Source organism: Homarus americanus, unplaced genomic scaffold (assembly GCF_018991925.1).
Source record: "Homarus americanus isolate GMGI-L3 unplaced genomic scaffold, GMGI_Hamer_2.0 scaffold11022, whole genome shotgun sequence".
Taxonomy (NCBI): Eukaryota; Metazoa; Arthropoda; class Malacostraca; order Decapoda; family Nephropidae; genus Homarus; species Homarus americanus.
In genome coordinates this window covers 6,649,490-6,672,365 of record NW_024737068.1, presented here as the reverse complement: position 1 = coordinate 6,672,365, position 22,876 = coordinate 6,649,490, and the positions used below count along the sequence as shown (strand labels likewise).

At 39.2% G+C, this 22,876-nt stretch overlaps 1 protein-coding gene across 2 annotated transcripts in view; it reads right to left on the bottom strand.

Annotated features, from left to right (window-relative positions):
* LOC121872926 (zwei Ig domain protein zig-8-like) overlaps nucleotides 1-22,509 on the bottom strand; it is a 31,748-nt gene extending 9,239 nt beyond the window's left edge. Inside the window, exons 1-5 of one of the 2 annotated variants that reach the window (XM_042376056.1) lie at nucleotides 22,379-22,509; nucleotides 15,226-15,398; nucleotides 11,964-12,041; nucleotides 1,803-2,013; nucleotides 396-520 (exon numbers count right to left, since the gene is read on the bottom strand). In XM_042376056.1, coding sequence (XP_042231990.1) covers nucleotides 396-520; nucleotides 1,803-2,013; nucleotides 11,964-12,041; nucleotides 15,226-15,398; nucleotides 22,379-22,427 — 636 coding nt within the window. In that variant the 5' untranslated portion in view covers nucleotides 22,428-22,509. The remainder of the gene's footprint in view (nucleotides 1-395; nucleotides 521-1,802; nucleotides 2,014-11,963; nucleotides 12,042-15,225; nucleotides 15,399-22,378) is intronic. The other variant, XM_042376057.1, reaches the window with a different exon arrangement.
* Between the last annotated feature and the right edge of the window lie 367 nt (nucleotides 22,510-22,876).

Sequence of the window (22,876 nt, the reverse complement as noted above, 5' to 3'; positions counted from 1 at the left end):
GCGTAAGTTGTCAAATAACATTCCTGTTTGTGACATTACCAAAGACAATATCGTATATGTGTATAACTGTTTACTTAATGGCATTCACTGGGCCGCAAAATGCAAGGATTCTCGTCTGAGAACTTTCTTTAATTACCCATTGTCGTTTATTCATTAATCGAGTGATATTTTATTTTCATTTGTAACTAAAAGTGACGAAAATAATCTTACACACATAAATTATTTTTATTAATAGAAAGATCGTTTTACTTTATTCAATGGACCAGGATTTTAGGACCACCCATGGCAATCCATTACCTAAATTCCGGCTGTTTTGGGGGAGAAGGAAATAAATAGGCCAGTCCACATAGACTGTGGATATAGTGCAGAGAGAGAAGATGGGGGGGAAAGGAACCCTTGTCGTCATGGTACCAGAAGATGAAGGCAGGAGGCTCTGGCATGCTAACACTGCAGGTCAGAGCTAAGCGACTGCCAGTGTTGATGTACACGTCTGGTCCTCCCACGATCACTGTCTCTGTCTCAGGGAAAAGAAATGGAGAATAGAATATGAAGGAGAAGAAATAGTGGAACCGAATAGGGCAAGTGATTTAGAAGGGGACACAGGGCGGAGAATGAGGTTAGAAAGGGAGTTATTAGTTCGTGCCTTGTTAAATATCTTTATATCTCCCTGTCTCTACCTGTATAGTTAGTATACAATTTATTATATTTCTGTAAGTGGTATGGAATATCTGTTTCATTTTATATTTGACCGCCACATATATACACACACACACACACACACACACACACACACACACACACACACACACACACACACACACACACACACACACACACACACACACACACACACACACACACACACACACACACACACACACACACACACACACACACACACACACACACACACACACACACACACACACACACACACACACACACACACACACACACACACACACACACACACACACACACACACACACACACACACACACACACACACACACACACACACACACACACACACACACACACACACACACACACACACACACACACACACACACACACACACACACACACACACACACACACACACACACACCACACACACACACACACACACACACACACACACACACACACACACACACACACACACACACACACACACACACACACACACACACACACACACACACACACACACACACACACACACACACGCACACACACACACACACACACACACACACACACACACACACACACACACACACACACACACACACACACACACACACACACACACACACACACACACACACACACACACACACACACACACACACATTTGCAGTATACATAAAACTCGGCACCTTTCATCCTCATTTATGCCCTAATCTCTTAACTGTATACAAAGAAGTAATTAATTTTATTGTACTCTCAAATGACCAGCTAATTAATCCCGTTAATTAATTATTCATCAGTTCAGCCGCTGATCTCATGAAGCCTTTACTGAATAATATATAATTCATACACTATTCACTAGAGCGGCTACTGATCAAACATACACATTGTGTCTGAATACTTAAATTAGTAGCCGGGAGGATCATATAATTAATACAAATAAACGTTAAACTCTTATTGAAAGTTAATATAACCAATGGATCACCACATGTTCTCCCCTACACACACACACACACACGTCACAGGCAGAGGTCAAAGGGTAGTACTCTCTCTCTCTCTCTCTCTCTCTCTCTCTCTCCTCTCCCCCCCCCCCCCCCTCTCCTTACCTACAACAGACAGGTGTATATGGTGACTCTGTGGAGGTGTAGTGGAGATCTGACACTCGTACATGCCAGCGTCTCTCTCCTGCAGGTAGTGGATCATCAACAGCCAGTCCTCAGACCCCGCTGTGTGCCGGGCTGAGAAACGCTCGTCTGACGTGTAGGTGAACCTGCCCACCGTCAGTAGGTGTATGTCGCGGTGACGGATCCATGATACCTGAAGGAGAGAGGGACAGAGAGAGTTAAAGGGAGTCAGAGAGAGAGGGAGACAGAGATAGTTAGAGAGAGAGGCTCAGGTTACAGATCCATAACCCTGTGAGAGTGAAAGAGAGTTAGAGAGAGAGATACAGTTAAAGAGAGAGAGAGAATGTCAAGGCGTCATATAACACCTGTGAGAAAGTTAGACAGGTTAGGGAATGAAAAAAGTTAGAGAGACGTACGTGGTGTGTGTGTGGCGAATGATAATCTTTCTCGGTTTATCCATAAGATTTTGAAGGAGATAGATAGATAGATAGATAGATAGATAGATAGATAGATAGATAAATAGATAGATAGACTGAAAATTGCCTTTTAAGCCATAGGAAAGTTGGAATAAAAGAAATCGGGAAAACTCTCACTTGGAAAAGACGTGATTAAATTTGCGGTTTGATGACAATTACGTCTGGAGATAGAGAGGCAGAGATAGAGAGAGAGAGAGCGAGAGATATAAGAGAGATCACGTTTTAATTTGGGTTTTTGGAGGAAACACTTGTAATATTTAATACAAGAAAATGAATGATGAAAAGAAGTCAATAAATACCGAATATAATAAATTAATAACAAAGCGATAATAATAATAATAATAATAATAATAATAATAATAATAATAATAATAATAATAATAATAATAATAATAATAATAATAATAATAATAATAATAATAATAATAATAATAATAAAAAATAAAATACAATAATAATAATAATAATAATAAAAAAAAAAAAAAAAAAAAAATAATAATAATAATAATAATAATAATAATAATAATAATAATAATAATAATAATAATAATAATAATAATAATAATAATAATAATAATAATAATAATAATAATAATAATAATAATAATAATAATAATAATAATAATAATAATAATAATAATAATAATAATAATAATAATAATAATAATAATAATAATAATAATAATAATAATAATAATAATAATAATAATAATAATATTAATAATAATAATAATAATAATAATAATAATAATAATAATAATAATAATAATAATAATAATAATATAATAATAATAATAACAATAATAATAATAATAACAATAATAATAATAATAATAATAATAATAATAATAATAATAATAATAATAATAATAATAATAATAATAATAATAATAATAATAATAATAATAATAATAATAATAATAATAGTAATAATAATAACAATAATTAAATAATAATAATTAATAAATAATAATAATAATAATAATAATAATAATAATAATAATAATAATAATAATAATAATAATAGCACATGAACAACAATAATTAACAATAATAACAATAATAATAATAATAATAATAACAATAAATAATTAACAATAATAATAATAATAATAATAATAATAATAATAATAATAATAATAATAATAATAATAATAATAATAATAATAATAATAATAATAATAATAATAATAATAATAATAATAATAATAATAAAAGAATTATTTTAGTCAGGCTTCAAAGATAAATATTAAAGAGAGAACCAATCTTAAACTAAAGACTAGTATGGCCTCGGAGACACAGAATGAGGATAGAGAGAAGAGGTGATAAAGATGATATCAAGAAAAAGACAAGAGGATAGAGTTGGATTAAGTTATAAAATATGGGTCGCGATAACTGGCAGTAAAACTCTGGCCGTCGAAATCTCAAAAAAGGTTCGTAAGTTCAATTTTTCTCTTAACTGCAGATGTAAGAACTGCTTTTATCCGAAGGCAAATATGGATTCTCTTCGATTCTTACGGTAAATTTCTCCCCCATAATTGGATAGAAAGAAATGTATTTAAATGATTTACTAATATTACGACACAAAGATTGATTCGGTCAGAGATTCCCAAGTATTCTTTTTTTCACGTCGATGAATGGATAGAAGGGGAGAGGATGAAAGAATGCTTATCTAGTAAACTAAATTAGTCCTTATGTACTTTCGACGCCATTTGTCCAGTTTATATGTATCGTAAATTAAATTGAACCGGTAAGATGCATTGTCTTATCTCCACGTAAGGGAAAAAAATCAACGTACAAACTTCTGAGAATCCATCCATCTTTGTGTCGTAGCCTTAAGTGAGTCATTTAGAGGCGTTCTCATCTCTCAGGTTACGAGGAAATCTAATCTACGATGCCTTGGGAATCCGAGCTTTAGTCAGGGCAACATTTTCCTGGATATGAAGAAAGTTTTAGGAGTTTCAAGCAAAAAGATTTAAATGCTCAGTCGCCATAACCTTACTGGGCCCTATGTAACTTACGTTAATTCCTTTATTTTTTATTTTATTGACAAACAGACATTTGTTGTATTATTCTTTATTTTTCTATACATTTGATTATATCTCTGTATATTTACACACATTCATACAAACCAGAATACACTTACTCCTTCCCATTCGACAGTTTTTATAGTTCGAGGAATCCGCTCTCCCCCTCACCGGATCAAAACATACTTGACAAGAACGCCACGATGTCAACAATGACCCAGTAAGTAAACATTGACTAACTGTGAGGGAGCATCACTCTTGAGACGATGGTAAATACGAGTCACTGTCTCCCTGGTTCAATTTGTCACTTGTCTAGAGATTGGTGCCAGGGTTAAGTTTCTCTCTCTCTCTCTCTCTCTCTCTCTCTCTCTCCACTTTATTCTTTTTCTTTATCTCTCTTTTCCTTCCTATTTCTGTTTCCATTCATTTCCTCACTGTTTCTCCTTTTTTCCTTTCCCATTCCTCTTCTCTCACTCTACCTCCCCTTCCTCTCTTTATATTTAACTTTCCTTTTATTCTTTGTTTTTTCTTTCCATCCCTTGCTCTCTTTCCCATTTCTCTCTGTATCTCCCCTAACCCAAGCTCCTTTAATATTAGAAGTCACGTAAACTACACACTCTCTCCTCAAGATCTCCTTATTCTCTCTTTCCCACATCCTCTACATCAATCTCTCCCTCTCCCCCTCCCCCCTTCAATACCAAGTCATCATCACTGGGGTTCCTCATAATCTCCCTGGGACGTAAAAGCGACGACGCTCCTGAAATGTGAACACTGGGCTCAAGTTTCTCCTTTATGGTGATATGTTTTACTTATGCCGTCACTAGCGAGAGAGAGAGAGAGAGAGAGAGAGAGAGAGAGAGAGAGAGAGAGAGAGAGGTGTCACAAAAATAAAATAATCATCCCAACTAAATATGTATTTCTGGACATCCACCAAATTACCTTAACAGAAAACTGGGGCCTGTTAATACTGGGGTTTGTTAAATCTGGGGCCTGTTAGAACTGGGGCCTAAGTGACCTAACACACCTAACTTTACTTAGCCTAACTTAACCCACCCTAAGCTAACTTAAATATTCCTAAATAAACCTTACTTAACCTAACATTACAATTCGTGGTTTAATTGAAACTAATGAAGTCTATCGGAAACTAACATAAGCTAAGTTATCCCTTCACCTAACTCAAAATTACCTGACTCGAACCTAACCTATGTTAAAATAAACTAATCAAACCAGAAATAAAAAAAAGTTAACCTAATCTAACCTAACCTAACTTAAAATAACCTAACTTTAATCGAACTTAACCTAATGATAATCTAATGTACCTAACCCAATCTAACTTGAAATAAATAAGCCAAACCTGACCTTAACCTACTTGACGTGACCTGACCTTGACCTGACCTTACCTGAGCTGACCCAACACTCGGGGATCGACCACCTTGGTATATATATATTACAGTGCTTACGCAGAACTGAGCAGGACGTCATTCATACGTTATTCATGACAGCGGGAATTACAGGATGAACACGGGTCTGGGAACACTGTCATATTGTGTATTATTCAGTTACAATTGACACTTGGCGTATGCTCAGTCAACATTAGTGGACGGGCGGGTGGGTGGATGGATGGGCGGGTGAGTGTGTGGGTAGGTGGATGAGCTGGTTGGGTGGGTGAGTGTGTGTGAGTGAGTGGTGTGTGGGTGAGCGGGTGGGTGGATGAGGTGTGGGTGAGCGGGTGGGTGGATGAGGTGTGGGTGAGTGAGTAGATTGGTGAATGCGGTGGGTGGTGGATGAGTTAGAGTGTAAATTATCTCACCGTGTCTGACTCTCTTTTCATACTCTCTCTTTCTCGTTCGCTTTATCTTTTCTCCCTGTTTCTTTCTTCAGTCCTTTAGTCTCTTTCTCCAGCTTTCCTTACATCTTCTCTTTATCTCTATCATACATACATTCCCTCCCTTACTCTCTCACTGTCTCTCATTCTCTCTGTCATTGTCTCTCACTCTTTCTCTCACTCTCACTAGCACCTCGCGTGAGTATCATTCACAATGACTCACAATGAACCTTCACATTACCTTCTTAAAGCAGTGATCAGCCCTCCTTCCCTCCCTCCCTCCCTCCTTCTTCCTTCAGTCTCTCACTCCTTCAGTCTCCCTCCCTCCTTCCTTCCTCTCTCTTCCTTCAGTCTCTCACTCCCTCAAGAGTCTTTTCCTCCTTCAGTCTCTCCTTACCTCCCCCCTCCTTACCTCTCTCCTTACCCCCTTTTCCATCCCTCCTTTCTCCCTTCCTTTTTCCTACTTCATTCACTCAATCCTTCCATCTTTCCTTCCCTCCCACTTCCCTCCCCCTCCTTGCCTTTCTTCCCCTTCTCCCTCCCTCTTCCTTCTCTCATTCCCTTGATTCATCATCATCAACGTCATCATCATCATCATCATCATCATCAACAACAACCACCTATACTGTGACGCAAAAAAAATCTATTATTCACAGTTTCATGAGAGAGAGACGCCCCGACGTACCTCATTTGTTTTATATATCATCCAATGACGTCTTCAGAAACTCCTTGACGATCATTAGTTACTGCCATTCACCAGCATTATTCATCATTCATTGTACAGGGTGGCGCAGAATGCATCTCTTGCCATTGTCATCAGCTGTCACGCACACGCACGCATATAATGTACACACTGGCAGGAACGCACACAGGCATACACACACACACACACACACACAGTACATACGGTCTTTATTAATCTTCTGTGTATGTTTCTCTCTCCCTCTCTCTGTCTCTTTCTCTTTATCTCTTTTATCTCTTTCTCTCTATCTCTCATTGTATTTATGTGTGTAATTATCTCTATCTTTTTGTATATCTATATTGAGTTATCTCTCTTTTCTTCTGTCTCCCTTTATCTCCCACTCTACCTTTTTAAGTAATTATCTCCCTCTCTTTATAGCTTCTTACGTATTATCGAGTTATCGATTTCTTCATGTGCTCCCATTTTTCTCTAGGTGTATATTGAACGAAATATCTCTATCTCGATTTCTCTCTTTTTATCTCTCCTCTCCTCTCACTCTCCTTCGCTCTTTCTATCTCTCTCTCTTTCTCCCGTGCTCGCTCGCTCTCTCTATTTCTCTCTTTCTCTCTCCCGTGCTCGCTTGCTCTCTCTATCTCTCTCTTTCTCCCCACGAACATTTGGTCTCTCCTAAATCACCAGCAGCGAGACAGACAAAGATGGGTGTGGTCGATACACGGATGATGAAGGAGGGGAACAATAGACGATGATAGCTGAGAGAGGGAGGGAGAAAAGAGAGAGAGAGAGAGAGAGAGAGAGAGAGAGAGATTGTCTGGCTATTATTTATAACTGTGAATTGCATGACACTTATTTCTTTCTTTTTTATTTATTTACTCTCTCTCTCTCTCTCTCTCTCTCTCTCACTATCCTCCTGTGTCTTTCTTTCTCCCCAACTCTTTTTTTCTCTCTCTCTTTCTCCCCCCATCTTTCTCTTCTCTCCGCCAACCTCTCTCATTTACTCCAGGTGCCATAAGTCCAAGGCTTACAGGGTGTTGCAAGGCTTTTAGTTAATCTCGCTCTTCCAAGGTGTGTGTAAACTTGTGACGTATAGGGTGGTGCAAATTAAATCTTCGTTTTTGCTTGCACACAACAACGGGGCTTGATGACGAAGAGTTTGCAGAGATGGTTTGTGTTTATATATATATTCACACACACACACACACACACACACACACACACACACACACACACACACACATATATAAATAGTATATATATAGAATAGATAAATAGGGTGTATATTAGTTTATTCAGATTAAATTAAATAAGTATGATTATGTTTACAGAGAGAGAGAGAGAGAGAGAGAGAGAGAGAGAGAGAGAGAGAGAGACTTATTGATTACCGTGTGTGGCTCTTTACTTAAAACCAATGAGCACTTTAACACACTGTTAAAATAATCTAACTTTCTTATAGGCAATTTCATAACTCAGAAGCCAGTAGCCAAACACACACACACACACACACACACACACACACACACACACACACACACACACACACACACCCCTACAAGTTACAAAGCTTTACAGGAAGTTTAACAATATGGTATAGAGTTTCCAGCAGTTAAATCATTCCCCTTTTTTGTGTTTTAAGGACCATCGTTTGGCAAGTATGGTCTCATTGGTCTGAGTGGGAGCCTTACTTAAGTTTATATTTGGTCTTCTTGGTCTTGTTTTGATTGGTAAGGTCATGGTACTGGTCTTGGCTATCTTGGTGGACCCATAATACTATATTTGGTCTTGTTGGTCTTGTTTTGATTGGTAAGGTCATGGTACTGGTCTTGGCTATCTTGGTGGACCCATAAGACTATATTTGGTCTTGTTGGTCTTGTTTTGATTTGTAATGTCATGGTACTGGTCTTGGCTATCTTGGTGGACCCATAAGACTATATTTGGTCTTGTTGGTCTTGTTTTTGCTCGTGTAAGGCCATGGTACTGGTCTTGCTATCTTGGTGGACCCATATGACTATATTTGGTCTTGTTGGTCTTGGTTTTAATTGATAAGGTCATGGTACTCGGTTCACATTCTAGGACCCATAAGACTATATTTGGTCTTATATTCTATTTTGATTGGTAAGGTCATGGTACTGGTCTTTATTATCTTGGTGGAATCTTACAAGACTATATTTAGTCTGGTTGGTCTTATTTTGATTGGTAAGGTCATGGTACTGGTCTTGGCTATCTTGGTGGACCCATAAGACTATATTTGGTCTTGTTGGTCTTGTTTTGATTGTAAGGTCATGGTACTGGTCTTATTATGGACCCATAAGACTATATTTGGTCTTGTTGGTCTTGTTTTGATTGGTAAGGTCATGGTACTGGTCTTGGCTATCTTGGTGGACCCATAATACTATATTTGGTCTTGTTGGTCTTGTTTTGATTTGTAATGTCATGGTACTGGTCTTGGCTATCTTGGTGGACCCATAAGACTATATTTGGTCTTGTTGGTCTTGTTTTGATTGGTAAGGTCATGGTACTGGTCTTGGCTATCTTGGTGGACCCATAAGACTATATTTGGTCTTGTTGGTCTTGTTTTGATTGGTAAGGTCATGGTACTGGTCTTGGCTATCTTGGTGGACCCATAAGACTATATTTGGTCTTGTTGGTCTTGTTTTGATTGGTAAGGTCATGGTACTGGTCTTGGCTATCTTGGTGGACCCATAAGACTATATTTGGTCTTGTTGGTCTTGTTTTGATTGGTAAGGTCATGGTACTGGTCTTGGCTATCTTGGTGGACCCATAATACTATATTTGGTCTTGTTGGTCTTGTTTTGATTTGTAATGTCATGGTACTGGTCTTGGCTATCTTGGTGGACCCATAAGACTATATTTGGTCTTGTTGGTCTTGTTTTGATTGGTAAGGTCATGGTACTGGTCTTGGCTATCTTGGTGGACCCATAAGACTATATTTGGTCTTGTTGGTCTTGTTTATATTGGTAAGGTCATGGTACTGGTCTTGGCTATCTTGGTGGACCCATAAGACTATATTTGGTCTTCTTGGTCTTGTTTTGATTGGTAAGGTCATGGTACTGGTCTTGGCTATCTTGGTGGACCCATAAGTCTATATTTGGTCTTGTTGGTCTTGTTTATATTGGTAAGGTAACACTACTGGTCTGACCTCCTCACAAACATCTTTTTATATCCCTACAAAATGGCCATCAACGTCAGAGGAAAACATTGAACCAGTTATCTGTATTTTACACTTCATTCATCACTCCAAGTGTTCAATGTATCTTAACTCTCCTCCACACACCGGTTGTAAATTCTTGTTCATTTCAGGTCGTATTTAGTCGTTAAGTATTCAAGTTAATTATTATGTGACAACTTCCCATGACTTTGTTTAGGAGTTTAAATAATGATGATACTGTCTCTCTCTCTCTCTCTCTCTCTCTCTCTCACACACATTCGTTCTTGTCTCAGTGCTCTTCTTTATCTCTTCATGTCTCTCTCACTTACTCGTTCTTGTCTCTTGTCTCTCAGTTTTCTTCTTTTTCTCCTCATATGTGTTTTCTTACTGGAGGGAACTGTGTATAGAGAGAAGTGAACGCTTACATTCGTGTAACAAGACGGATATAAATTTCTCTTAATTAAGAGTTACTGAATATTGATACACTCAGAAACTACCCGTATGTCTGTGTTTAATTATTATATTGATCCAAACACTGGCTAAATTTGCAGTAGGTCACACTGTCAGCCACATTAAATGTCAGCCGGACTTATGTAGACTGCCAGTCAGACAAATGAAGCCTTAAATAAGCCACGTAAGATGTCAGAGCGGCTGTCGACAACTACATCTCATGTATATTACAATACTCATACACGCGGTACTGACAGTTACAGATGTTGTATTGCTCGAAACAGGTGCAGTGCCATCCCCAAGTTCTCCGGACACTTGAATTATCTGGCACCTGCCTGCGAGTGGTTTAGAGCTCGTGAACGCTGCTTTTCATTAGGATTCACGTTAGAGTAAAAAAAAAAAAAAAATCCGCACTATAATAAAAAAATAAGTAAATAGATGTTAAAGCCATTATTCACATTACCTAAACAACACTCATTTAAATGGTGCCAGATATTGACTAAAGTGTCCAAGGAGTTTTGTCCGTGACTGTACCGGAGTATGATATGTAAATGATATTACATTACTTATAGCTGTCGGTCATGCATGAATAATATATGTACATTTTATAGTTTATTCCCTTCTAAACTGTTGAATATACATACTTTTGCTCTTTCATAGGTGTGTAGTGCAGGTGTAAGCCAGGGCTGTGAGGGGCTGTTGGAGGGCTGCGGAGTATGGGCTGAGGGCTGTGGGGTATGAGCTGAGGGCTAAGGGTTAAGGGCTGTGAGGGGAGGACTGCAGGGTATGGGGCTGAGGGCTGTGAGGGGAGGACTGCAGGGTATGGGGCTGAGGGCTGTGGACCAGTTTATACTATTACTGTAATCTCATTATTTCGTTTTAGTGAAATTGATATTGTCTCTTGTTTTAAAGTTGTACCATATTAATTATATTATTACTGTGCTGTGTTGTGTTATTACTGTGTGGTGTTATCACTGTGTTGTGTTAAGTGTGTGTTGTGTTGGCACTGTGTTGTGTTAAGTGTGTGTTGTGTTGGCACTGTGTTGTGTTAAGTGTGTGTTGTGTTGGCACTGTGTTGTGTTAAGTGTGTGTTGTGTTGGCACTGTGTTGTGTTAAGTGTGTGTTGTGTTGGCACTGTGTTGTGTTATTACTGTGTCGTGTTAAGTTTGTGTTGTGTTAAGTGTGTGTTGTGTTGGCACTGTGTCGTGTTAAGTCTGTGTTGTGTTATTACCGTGTCGTGTTAAGTCTGTGTTGTGTTATTACCGTGTCGTGTTAAGTCTGTGTTGTGTTATTACCGTGTCGTGTTAAGTCTTTGTTGTATACGGAGTGTATTGTGTTAGAAATGAGGGCATGATTCGCAACACATATTTACATAATTATATCACTCAGGATAATATGAAAATTTTGTCTAGTGGGATTTAACTACTTCTTTCTTATGTCTTTTTACTCATCAGTGTCTTCATCTTCCTTCAGTGTTTTTTTTATCATATTATTATTACTTGTTGTTGTAGGTGATAATCCAAATCCCCGTATGATGAGAGACTCTTGGATCCTGAGATAACAGTGTCTGGGAGATCCTGGGAAAAAAAAATCCGGGCTTTAAACTCACTGAAACTACCGGAGACTCAAAAGCATCGAAGTAAATTATCTCAATGACTCTGTATAGCAATTCAGAGGAGGTATTTTTTTGGTTATACTCTGGTCTTGGCATCCCTCGTATACAACAAGACACTCGCTACACCCCCAGCCACTACACCTTCTAGTACTACCCTTACACCTCCCGCCCCCCCATACCTCACCTCCTCTACCTCTAGGTCCCCGCATGTACTGACACAGGACGAAGGAACGAACCAGCAACCACATAATTAGATTTTGCATTTGACAATTAGATAGATTAGCTGAGAACTTCATACTCCAATTTAATTATCTTTTGAGAGAAAAAATTAAATAGTTTAAATAGAAATTCCAATTTAATTCTTCCGTGAAATGAGATGAAAATTAATTTCAAGTGTGGTAGAGGAAGTGTGTTGATACTGAGGATAATGGCTCTCTCTCTCTCTCTCTCTCTCTCTCTCTCTCTCTCTCTCTCTCTCTCTCTCTCATTTTGTTTATTCTTTCTCGATCTCTCATTTTCTTACTTTCTCTCATTTAATCAATCTCTTCGTCTGTCTCTCTGTCTCTAATTCACATATTTTCTCTTAATCAATCCTTCTCTTCCTGACGTTGTATCTCACACTTTCGCTCTATTTTTCTCTTACTGTTTCTCTTTCTCTCTTTAATTATCTAGTTTACTTTCAAATTACTCTTCTCTTCTGCTCTATCTGACTCTCTCACTTTAACCATCTATCTATCTATCTATCTATCTATCTATCTATCTATCTATCTATCTATCTATCTATCTATCTATCTATCTACCTACCTACCTACCTATCTCTCTCTCTCTCTCTCTCTCTCTCTCTCTCTCTCTCTCTCTCTCTCTCTCCTACAGACACTGATTCCCCTCTCTCTCCCCCAATGTTTAATGCTCTCAAGCACTCAGATATCCTTCCCTTTCCCAGGTGCTCAATATTGGTTCAGAACACCTTTTGGTCATTATGGATTCAGGTACACTTTCGATCATGTGATTGTGTGTGTGTGTGTGTGTGTGTGTGTGTGTGTGTGTGTGTGTGTGTGTGTGTGGTATACTTGTACTTTCATGGAACAAATTAAAGACAAATTCTGAGACACTCTGTAAGATGCTTTGGTTAAGATGATGTTTAGAGAGGTCAATACAATAATTTAAATAGAGACGAAAGACATTACAAGAGGAATAGAAATGTACGTAGATAAACAAAGAAAGATAGAAAAAGAAAGATAGAGATAAAGAGGAAAATAGTAAACAAAACAAGAGAGATACATAAGAGATCAAATAGGAACATCTTATTCCTATTCGATTTTGTACTAGGAAAAGGAAAATAGATTGAAATAGGAACACCAATTTAATTCTTCCTTGGGAATTTAGCAGTGAGAAATATTTTCCTGGTGTGGTGAAGGAAATGTGTTTTTGTCTCCTGTTCTATAATTTCCCAGACGACCAAGAGATCATTGTTTTTCTCTCTCATTCTCTCTCTCTCTCTCTCTCTCTCTCTCTCTCTCTCTCTCTCTCTCTCTCTCTCTCTCTCTCTCTCTCTCTCTCTCTCTCTCTCTCTCTCTCTCTCTCTCTCTCTCCTTTCTTTCTCCTCTCTCTCTCTCTTCTATCTGTTTTCATTATACCTCTCTCTCTCTTTTCTGTCTCTCTTTTCACTTTATCTCTCTCCATCTCTTTGTTTATCTCTCTTTTTATTCAGTTTGTCTCTCTTTTCTGTTTCTCTCTTCTCTCTATTTGTCTCTCCGTTTATTTCTGTTTCTCGTCCTCTTTCTGTCTGTCTTTGTCATTATTCCATTTTATTTTTCATTTTTTTCTCTCTCTCTCTCTCTCTCTCTCTCACTCTCTCTCTCTCTCTCTCTCTCTCTCTCTCTCTCTCTCTCTCTCTCTCTCTCTCTCTCTCCTACCATCGTACTATAGTTATTCATTTACTTACCTCTTCTCTCTCTCGCTTTCATTGCTTGCTCCCAGGCATGAATTCCCCCTCTCCAGCCCTCAGTACTTAATGCTTCCAAGCACACCGTCATCTCTCCTGGCCCTAGTGTTCAATATTTGATCATAAACACCTTGTGACCACCACCAGGTACTATGACTGGCCAATTAACGAGAGAAGGGACCATGGTAGCGAATTTAAAGCGACTAAGCGTGTTTTGGTTTAGCTCCTCTCTGGTTGGTTAACAGATAGGAGAGTGCATTGCAATTGGTTTAGGCAGGAACCTATATACTATTCTAGATCTCTTATTGGCCAACAGGTAGGAGAGGGGCATTGCAATTGCTTAAGGCAGGAACTCTATACCATTCTAGGTCTCTGATTGGCCAACAGATAGGAGAGTGGCATTGCAATTGGTTTAGGCAGGAACCTATATACCATTCTAGGTGTCTGATTGGCCAACAAGTAGGAGAGAGGACCATTAGCATTGGTTAAAGTAGTAACCCCATACTATTCTAGATCTGTTATTGGTTACCAGAAGTGGAGGACACTATGCTAACTAAATTAAAGTAAACAAGAGCATCGTGATACCCAACCTCTCTCTCTCTCTCTCTCTCTCTCTCTCTCTCTCTCTCTCTCTCTCTCTCTCTCTCTCTCTCTCTCTTTCTTTTAGTCTCGTTCACACTCACACTCTCCTCTGTCATTCCCTCTCTAATTTCCTTTCAGTTTCTTTCTCGCCTTCTCTTTAATTTACTCTCACCCGTCTCTCTCCATCTTTGTGTATCCATCACTCTATCCTCCTCACTATTCATCTCTCACGCTTCATCATTCTCTTTGTCTTTCTCCTTTTCTCTCTCACTCTCCCTTGCTAATCTTTTCTCATTTCGTCTCCCTCCTCCTCCACGTTCGTGATATTTTTAAACATAAGATAAAAATCGACTTTAATCTTCCTTGTATTAAGTATGAAGTAACATATCATAAAATTCCTGAGCAGAGTAATTGTTTCTCGGAAGAGTTGAGGTAAAAATTAATTATTCACCTGTACCTTTACACAACGGAATTTTCACGGGTATTTATTTTATTTTATTTTATTATTTATTTAATTCACCTGTGAGAGAGTTTAATATATACAGTAGATAGATTGATAAGAAAGATAGATAATTTAACACACACACACACACACACACACACAAACACACACACTTACCGTCCTATTGCCAATGTTCTTAACCCTGCAGTTGAGGATGGCCGTCTTGCCCAGGAGAGCTGTCACGTTCGACGACTCCTCCACGTCGAAGAAGGGCTGGTCAGGGTCGTACTGCTGACCGTCTGTGAATAGTAGGTCCTCTGTGGTCAGGTCCCCCTCCTGCTGGACCAGATCTGTGGGAGGGAGAGAGAGGGAGACACTGTGAGAGAGACTGTAAGACTTATGTGACCTGTGTGAGAGAGACTGACAAAAAGAGAGGGACTGAGAGAGGAACTGAGAGAACTGTGAAAGAGGCTGTGAGAGAGAGACCTGCTTGACCTGTGTGAGAGAGGCTGAGAGAGAGAGGGGGACTGAGAGAACTGTGAGATAGGAACTGAGAGATGCATGATAGAGGCTGTGTGTACGAGAGAGACAGGGCTGTGTGGGAAAGATAGAGGCTATGGGAGAAGGACGGAGAAAGCTGTGTGTGTGTGTGTGTGTGTGTGAGAGAGAGAGAGAGAGAGAGAGAGAGAGAGAACTACAGGTTGAGAAAATGAAATTAAAGTTGAAGGAAGGAAGTGAGATGTACCAAGCGGGATGAATAATTGTAAGTGGAATAATGAGTGATAAAAGACGGAGTGGTGAGAAGAGGGAGACTGGGAGGGAGTGTGGAGGAGAGGGAGAGAGAAAGTGAGTGATAAAAGGGAGAATTGGAGGGAGAGTGGAGGAAGCGTGAAGGAGAGAGGATGAGAGGGTTTGGAGGAGAGGGAAGGAAAGAGGGAGAGGGAGTGATAAATGTGTCTGAGAGGGAGAGTGGGGGGCAGAGAATAAGGGAGTGTGAAGGAGACTGGAAGAAGGATGGAAGTAATGGAAAGGAGAAGGAAACAGGGAATGTGGAAGAGAGAGAGAGAGAGAGAGAGAGAGAGAGAGAGAGAGAGAGAGAGAGAGAGAGAGTTTTGTAAAGGTCCAACAAGGTAAATGAATTTAACTGCTCTACAGAGAACCTGGATATGTATTTTTTTTCTTTCATTCTATCTCTTTATCTCTCATTCTCTGTCTCTCTTTGTCTTTCTTTCACTCTTTTCTCTTTCTCTCTCTACTTTTTCGTTTTCTTCCATCTCCTTTGCCATCTCCCTGTCTCTGTATGTCTTTCTCTCACTATTTATTCCTCTCAGTGATTCTCTCTCTCTCTCTCTCTCTCTCTCTCTCTCTCTCTCTCTCTCTCTCTCTCTCTCTCTCTCATAAAGTACATCAGTGACACAGGAATATCAGGTCAGAGGTCACCATAAGAATCAAATTGCCTGGTAACCCCTGATGACTTTAGGGACTTAAGTCAGAGTTTACGGTCTGATTCACGTAGTTTAAATGACCTATGATAGTCTTAAGGAAACCAGATCAGAGGTCAAGGTCATAATCAAGTGTTTTAAGTGATCCATGATAGTTCTAGGTCATTGGGTCAAAGGTTAGAGCTAAGTTGTGAGTCATCTTCGTTTTAGTGGTATTTAGTATCAGAGGTCAGAGTTGAGATGTGAAAGTTGTCTAGGGTGAGTATTGCATGTTTCCACCCTATTCTCCCTTGACCCCCTTACATATCAGGGTGAAGGGAGTGAGGGAGGGAGAGAGAGTAGGGTGAGCAGTGTACCTCTCCCCTCCTCACCTCGCTGACACACTGACACTGTCACTCCGCCCTGGTTGACATGACAGAGGATTTTTGTTGACAGATCTTAATCGGCAGCTGCTGGTAGGGTGCCGAGAGGGGAGAGGTGTGAGAGGGAAGGGGAGGGGAGAAGTGTGAGAGGGAATGAGAGGGGAGAGGAGAGGGGTAAGAGGGGAGAGCGATGAGAGGGAAAGGAGGAATAAGAAGGGAGGGGAGGAGTAAGAGGGAAGAGGGAGAGGAGGAGTAAAAGGAGAGAGGAGTAAGATGGAAAGGAGGAATGACAGGGTAACAAGGAAAGGAAAAAGGGAGAGGAATGGGAGGGAAGAAAAGAGGAGGGAGGGGATGAATGGGAGAGGGAAGAGACAAAGGGAGAGGAATAAGAGGAAAGTAAAAAAAGGGAGAGGAATGAGAGGGAAGAAAGGAAGGGAGAACAGAGAGATGGAAGAGAGACCCTACAATGCCACCCACAAGAAAGGTACGCCTGGTTAACGTTCGCTCGCCCATTGCCTTAACTGGCATTATTTTATTGTACGTAATAAAATAAGAGAAACGATTTCGCCTGGTAGGATTTGCGCCTGGCATTTATTCGCCGATTCTTCGTCAACACTGGCGAAAGGTTTTTGAAGGTAGGAGACTAAATTCTCTCTCCTTTTCTTTCTAATTTTTTTTCTCTTTCATAAGGACATAATTTTATACTCTCTTTATCTCTCACTTTCTCTCCCTCTTTTTCTCTTGACTAGACTCTCTCCGTGTCTCTCTGTCTGTCTGTCTGTCTCTCTGTCTCTCTGTCTGTCTGTCTGTCTCCCATTTCATCTGTATTTGTATGTTTGTTTCTCTCTCCCGAATTATTTTTCTCCTTTTCTCTCTGTCAAGCTCTCCGTCCTAATTTGCTCTCCCCCACTCTCTTTCACTCTCCCTCCCTCTCCTTTACTCTCCCTCCCTCCCTCTCATTCCCTCTTTCCCTCTTATTCCACTTCCTTCCCTCTCCCACCCTCTCCTTCCCTCTCCCTTCCTCCCATTCCCTCTCCTTCACTATCCCTCCTTATCATCCCCTCTCCTCCACCCTCCCTCCCACTCATTCCCTCTCATTCACTCTCCCCCCTCTAATTCCCTCCCACTCATTCCCTCTCATTCACTCTCCCCCCTCTAATTCCCCCTCCCTCCCTCTCATTCCCTCCCTTCACTCTCCCTCCCTCTCATTCTTCCTCCTTCACTCTCCCCTTTTCCTTCATTCCTTCCCCTCTTCTTCTACTTCCCTCATTCCTCTCTTACCTTTTCCCCTCTCCTTCCTCTCCCCTCTCTCCCTCTTTCCCTCTCTTTTTCTCTCTATTCCTCCCACTCTCCTCCTCCTCTCCTCCTCTCTCCTTCACTCTCCACTCATTCCCTCTCCCACTCTCCATCCCTCCCTCCTTCCCTCTCCCTCTCTCTCCTTCACTCTCCATCCTCTCTCCTTTCTCCCTCCCTCTCATTCCCCTCCCTTCACTCTTCTCCCCTCCCTTTTTCCTCCTCTCCCTCCCTCCCTCCCTCCCCCCTCCCTCCATCCTCCCTCCCTCCCTCCCTCTCATTCCCCTGCTTCACTCCTCCCCCCTCTCTTATCTCTACCCTCCTCTCCCTCCCTCTCATACCTCCCTTCCCTCTTCCTCCCCTCCCATTCCTCTCATTCCTCTCCCTCCCTCTCTCCCTCCCCTTCTCTCCCTCCTCCCATTCCCTCCTCATTCACTCTCCCTCCCTCTCATTCCCTTTCCCCACACTCTCCCCAACTGGCCAAAGATCGATGCTAGACCGTCTCCTACCGTTACTGTGGGTCTGTTGATTACATCATTGTTGTCTGGTTGATTGTGTGTATATCTTCTGAATACATATGTAGATAGATATGTATGTATTTCTGTATAATATGTATATCTCTCTCGTTATCTTTATCTACGGTTATCTATCTCTTGTATGTCAATTTGTCTCGTTATGTGTAATCTCTCTCTCTGGTATGAACCCTGCCATCATCACTCAGTCTAGTACAGGATGAGAAATGTGGTAGACTGGACGTGATGTTCCTGTACTGGGAATGTGAGAAGTTTTGCTTGGTGAGAGGGAGAGAAAAGAAGAGAGAGGGGTGTGTCTGTCTGTCTAGGGTGAAAAAAAACGGTTGAAATGATGTTTTAAAGGCGTCGTTCTCGATCTAATAGTCCGTTTCTCTCTCTCTCTCTCTCTCTCTCTCTCTCTCTCTCTCTCTCTCTCTCTCTCTCTCTCTCACACACACACACACACACACACACACACACACACACACACACACACACACACACACACACACACACACACACACACACACACACACACACACACACACACACACACACACACACACCACCACACATTTCAAGTCTATTCCAAGTCGTAGTATATAAAAAATATGGCTAAAAATACTCCTTTCAAGTATTCTCGCCACACACACACACACACACACACACACACACACACACACACACACACACACACACACACACACACACACACACACACACACACACACACACACCCATTTACTTCGCTACAGTATCGAATGTTAAAAATAATTGCACCCATCTCTTGTTTTCCCTGGTAGACAGACAGGCAAAACGATAGAGGGACAGACAGACAGACAGACAGACCTAGACAGAAAGATAGAGGGACAGACAGAAACACGTAGATAGACAGATGAATAGACAGAGACAAACACAGAGACAGCCACATATACAAAGATAGACAGACAGACAGACAGACAGACAGACAGACAGACAGACAGACAGACAGACAGACAGACAGACAGTAAAATAAAGATAGATAGAAAGATAAACAGGTAAATATAAACACGCTTATATCCTTCCTACCCAACATAGGAGCAGCACAGATGAGGTAAACATTCCAAACACACAGACGAACTGACAGAAAGACAGACAAACTAGCGACGAGACTTACCGCATTATCATAGAGATGTACTGTATGTTCAAAACACCTCTATATTTCTGTCAGTTGAACAGACACACAAACAAACACAAGCAGATACATATACAGAGACACACACAGACAAGCATATACACCGTCAGATACAGATATACATAGGCAGACACATACGTACATAGACAAACATACACAGACAGACATATATACAGACAGACATACTTACACAGGTAGACACAGATGTACACAGACAAACACATACATACACAGGTAGACACAGATGTACACAGACAAACACATACATACACAGGTAGACACAGATGTACACAGACAAACACAGACACAAACACAGACAAACACAAGCATAGAGTAGATAGTAAGGTAGTGTATATGTACTGCACTGTGCTAGCGTGGGGTGAGTCATGCACACTAAGATAACACTGCGTAGTTTAATGACGTCTACACAGCCACGGTACAGGATACGTACTGTACGTGCGTAAGGACGGTCATGCGTGTCCGTCCTTCACTCGTGCATTGATAAAACGTACACTGTTTTTTCCTTCATGGTAAAACATGCGCACAGAGAAAATATCTTCATGTTTGTAATGGCCTTTTGCGTGTGGAAATACATACATGTGTTCATGGGTAGAAACAGTCAAATGTACAACTTTAATTCGTACATGGAAATACTTACATCACCCAAATCCTCACATCTTTATCACTTTAATAAATACATGTGTGTTAATGGGACCAAAAACATTTAATGTATGCAAATTACCGACGTTTACATATATATACACGTACGGGGAAATAAATGAACAGATATACCAACTCTGTCTCACCCTCTGTATAGTATGTGACGCTAGGCCAACGTGACTGACACCCTGGGCTGACTATCTCACCCTGTGTTGCTATGTGCCGTCAGGCCCACAATAGTTCGGCCTGTAAATGTATCTGTCTGTCTCCTGTTATTTTGTGTAGAAAAATAAAGAAAGTAAGCGAAAAAAAAGAAAGGAGCGTTTACAAGTAGAAAGCGTGTCGTAGATAGATAGATAGATAGATAGATAGATAGATAGATAGATAGATAATCATTGAACAATATAAAAAAAATCGAAAAACACGCCACCATTAAATCACACACACACACACACACACACACACACATACATACATACATTTTATCCAATTATATTCAGAGTGACAAATTCGACTACCCATTAATACACACTAATAATCCAGGGATGAAAATGAATTTATAATACAAATCTACAATAAATACCCAGGAATTATATCAAGTATTTAGCATTAGAGGCATAATATTTAAGCTGATAATTTGAGGTCAGAATTATACAGACTTATTAATGTATTGTTGTTGAATTGGAAGGTCAGATTAATGAGACAGATTTATGCGAGTCAGGTTTATGAGTCAGATTTATATGAGTCAGGTTTGAGTCAGATTTATGGGTCAGATTTATATGAGTTAGATTTATATGGGTCAGAATTTATGTGAGTCAGATTTATATATGAGTCAGATTTATACGAGTCAGAGAGTTAGGGTATAAATGGTTGTGATTGAGTAAATTGACGATAAATCTGGATGAATAGAAGAAAGTTGAGAGTAAAGAAAGAATAGATTAAGAATAAAGACACGTTAGAATTATAGTAATTATAATTAAAGGCAGAAAGACAGAATAAAGATAGAGAAAAGAGAGATAAGATAATAATTATGATAAAGAAAGCTAAATGTAATAAAACCAAAATAAAGGTGAAATAAAACAAAGATAAAAGAGCGAAGATGAAGTAATTGGCTGATATAAAATAACTACTGTATATCCTCAGAAATAAAACCGACAAAATTAAATGTGTAAAGTGTTAAAAAATAAACCATTACAGTAACAAAAGTCGACCATTAGTAAAACCAATAAAATATGATAAATTACTGGCCAAATAAAGCCGAACTATTAAAATGACATTAAAAAATAAACCATTATTGTTTAAAGATAAAACTTATTTACGGTACTTAAAAAGATACTGTTTTGAGTTACCTTCAACATAATTAATTAAGGTTATATAAGCTTGGGGTTTACAATGTAATTATATAAGGTTTAGTTATAATATTGTAGCAGTAGGATGCCTGGCTAATTACACGTTATCTTGTAATTAATTAATTTACGCATGATAAATATTAAGAGACAAGGGTTTTATATATATATATATATATATATATATATATATATATATATATATATATATATATATATATATATATATATATATATATATATATATATATATATATATATATATATACCTTGTTCCTCTATATTTTCAAATCAATGCCTTAGGTTCCGTTAGTGTAGGTTAGGTTTGGTGAGGTGAAGTAAGGTAAGGCTGGGTTAGATTAGATTCTATGTTAGGTTAGATTAGATGAAATTCTATGTTAGTTTAGGTTAGATTAAATTCTATGTTAGTTTAGGCTAGCTTAGATAAAGTAAAGGTTATCTTGGATTAGGTTAGGTCAAGTTAGGTTGGGTTCAATAAAGACGAATTTACAATTAAAACTGGTATGGATATCGTCCTTACCAGAGGCCAGGATGGGGACGAGTAGCGTGACCAACGTGGAGAATCGCATTGTCTTCACCCGGCTGTGTTCTCTGTAACGATGGAAGGAAATGTGTTAAGGTGATGGCACTGTGATGGCATCTCTGGCACTATGACATTAATTCCTTTGAAAGAAAATGCTAAATTACCCTAAAAATATTATCTCCTCAAGATTATGCCAATAACATAAAAAAAAGTGCTCGTGTTAATTTAACTCTGGAATTAATTATAACTCACTAAATTGTCGATGTTTCGTCTCCTAATTCCGGTGTTTATTGTACCAGAATTAATTTACTTATTCTCATCTAATTATAGAATTATCCAACACCTGTCACTGTAGATTAATTCCAAATCTCGTCTACTAATTCTGGTGCTTCTTATACCGAAACAGAGTTAGTTTATTTTAGGCTATTATTAAGGATTATCTATTTCTCTCCACTTTAACGAAATATCACAAAAGTCAATCCACCACCCGCTTGG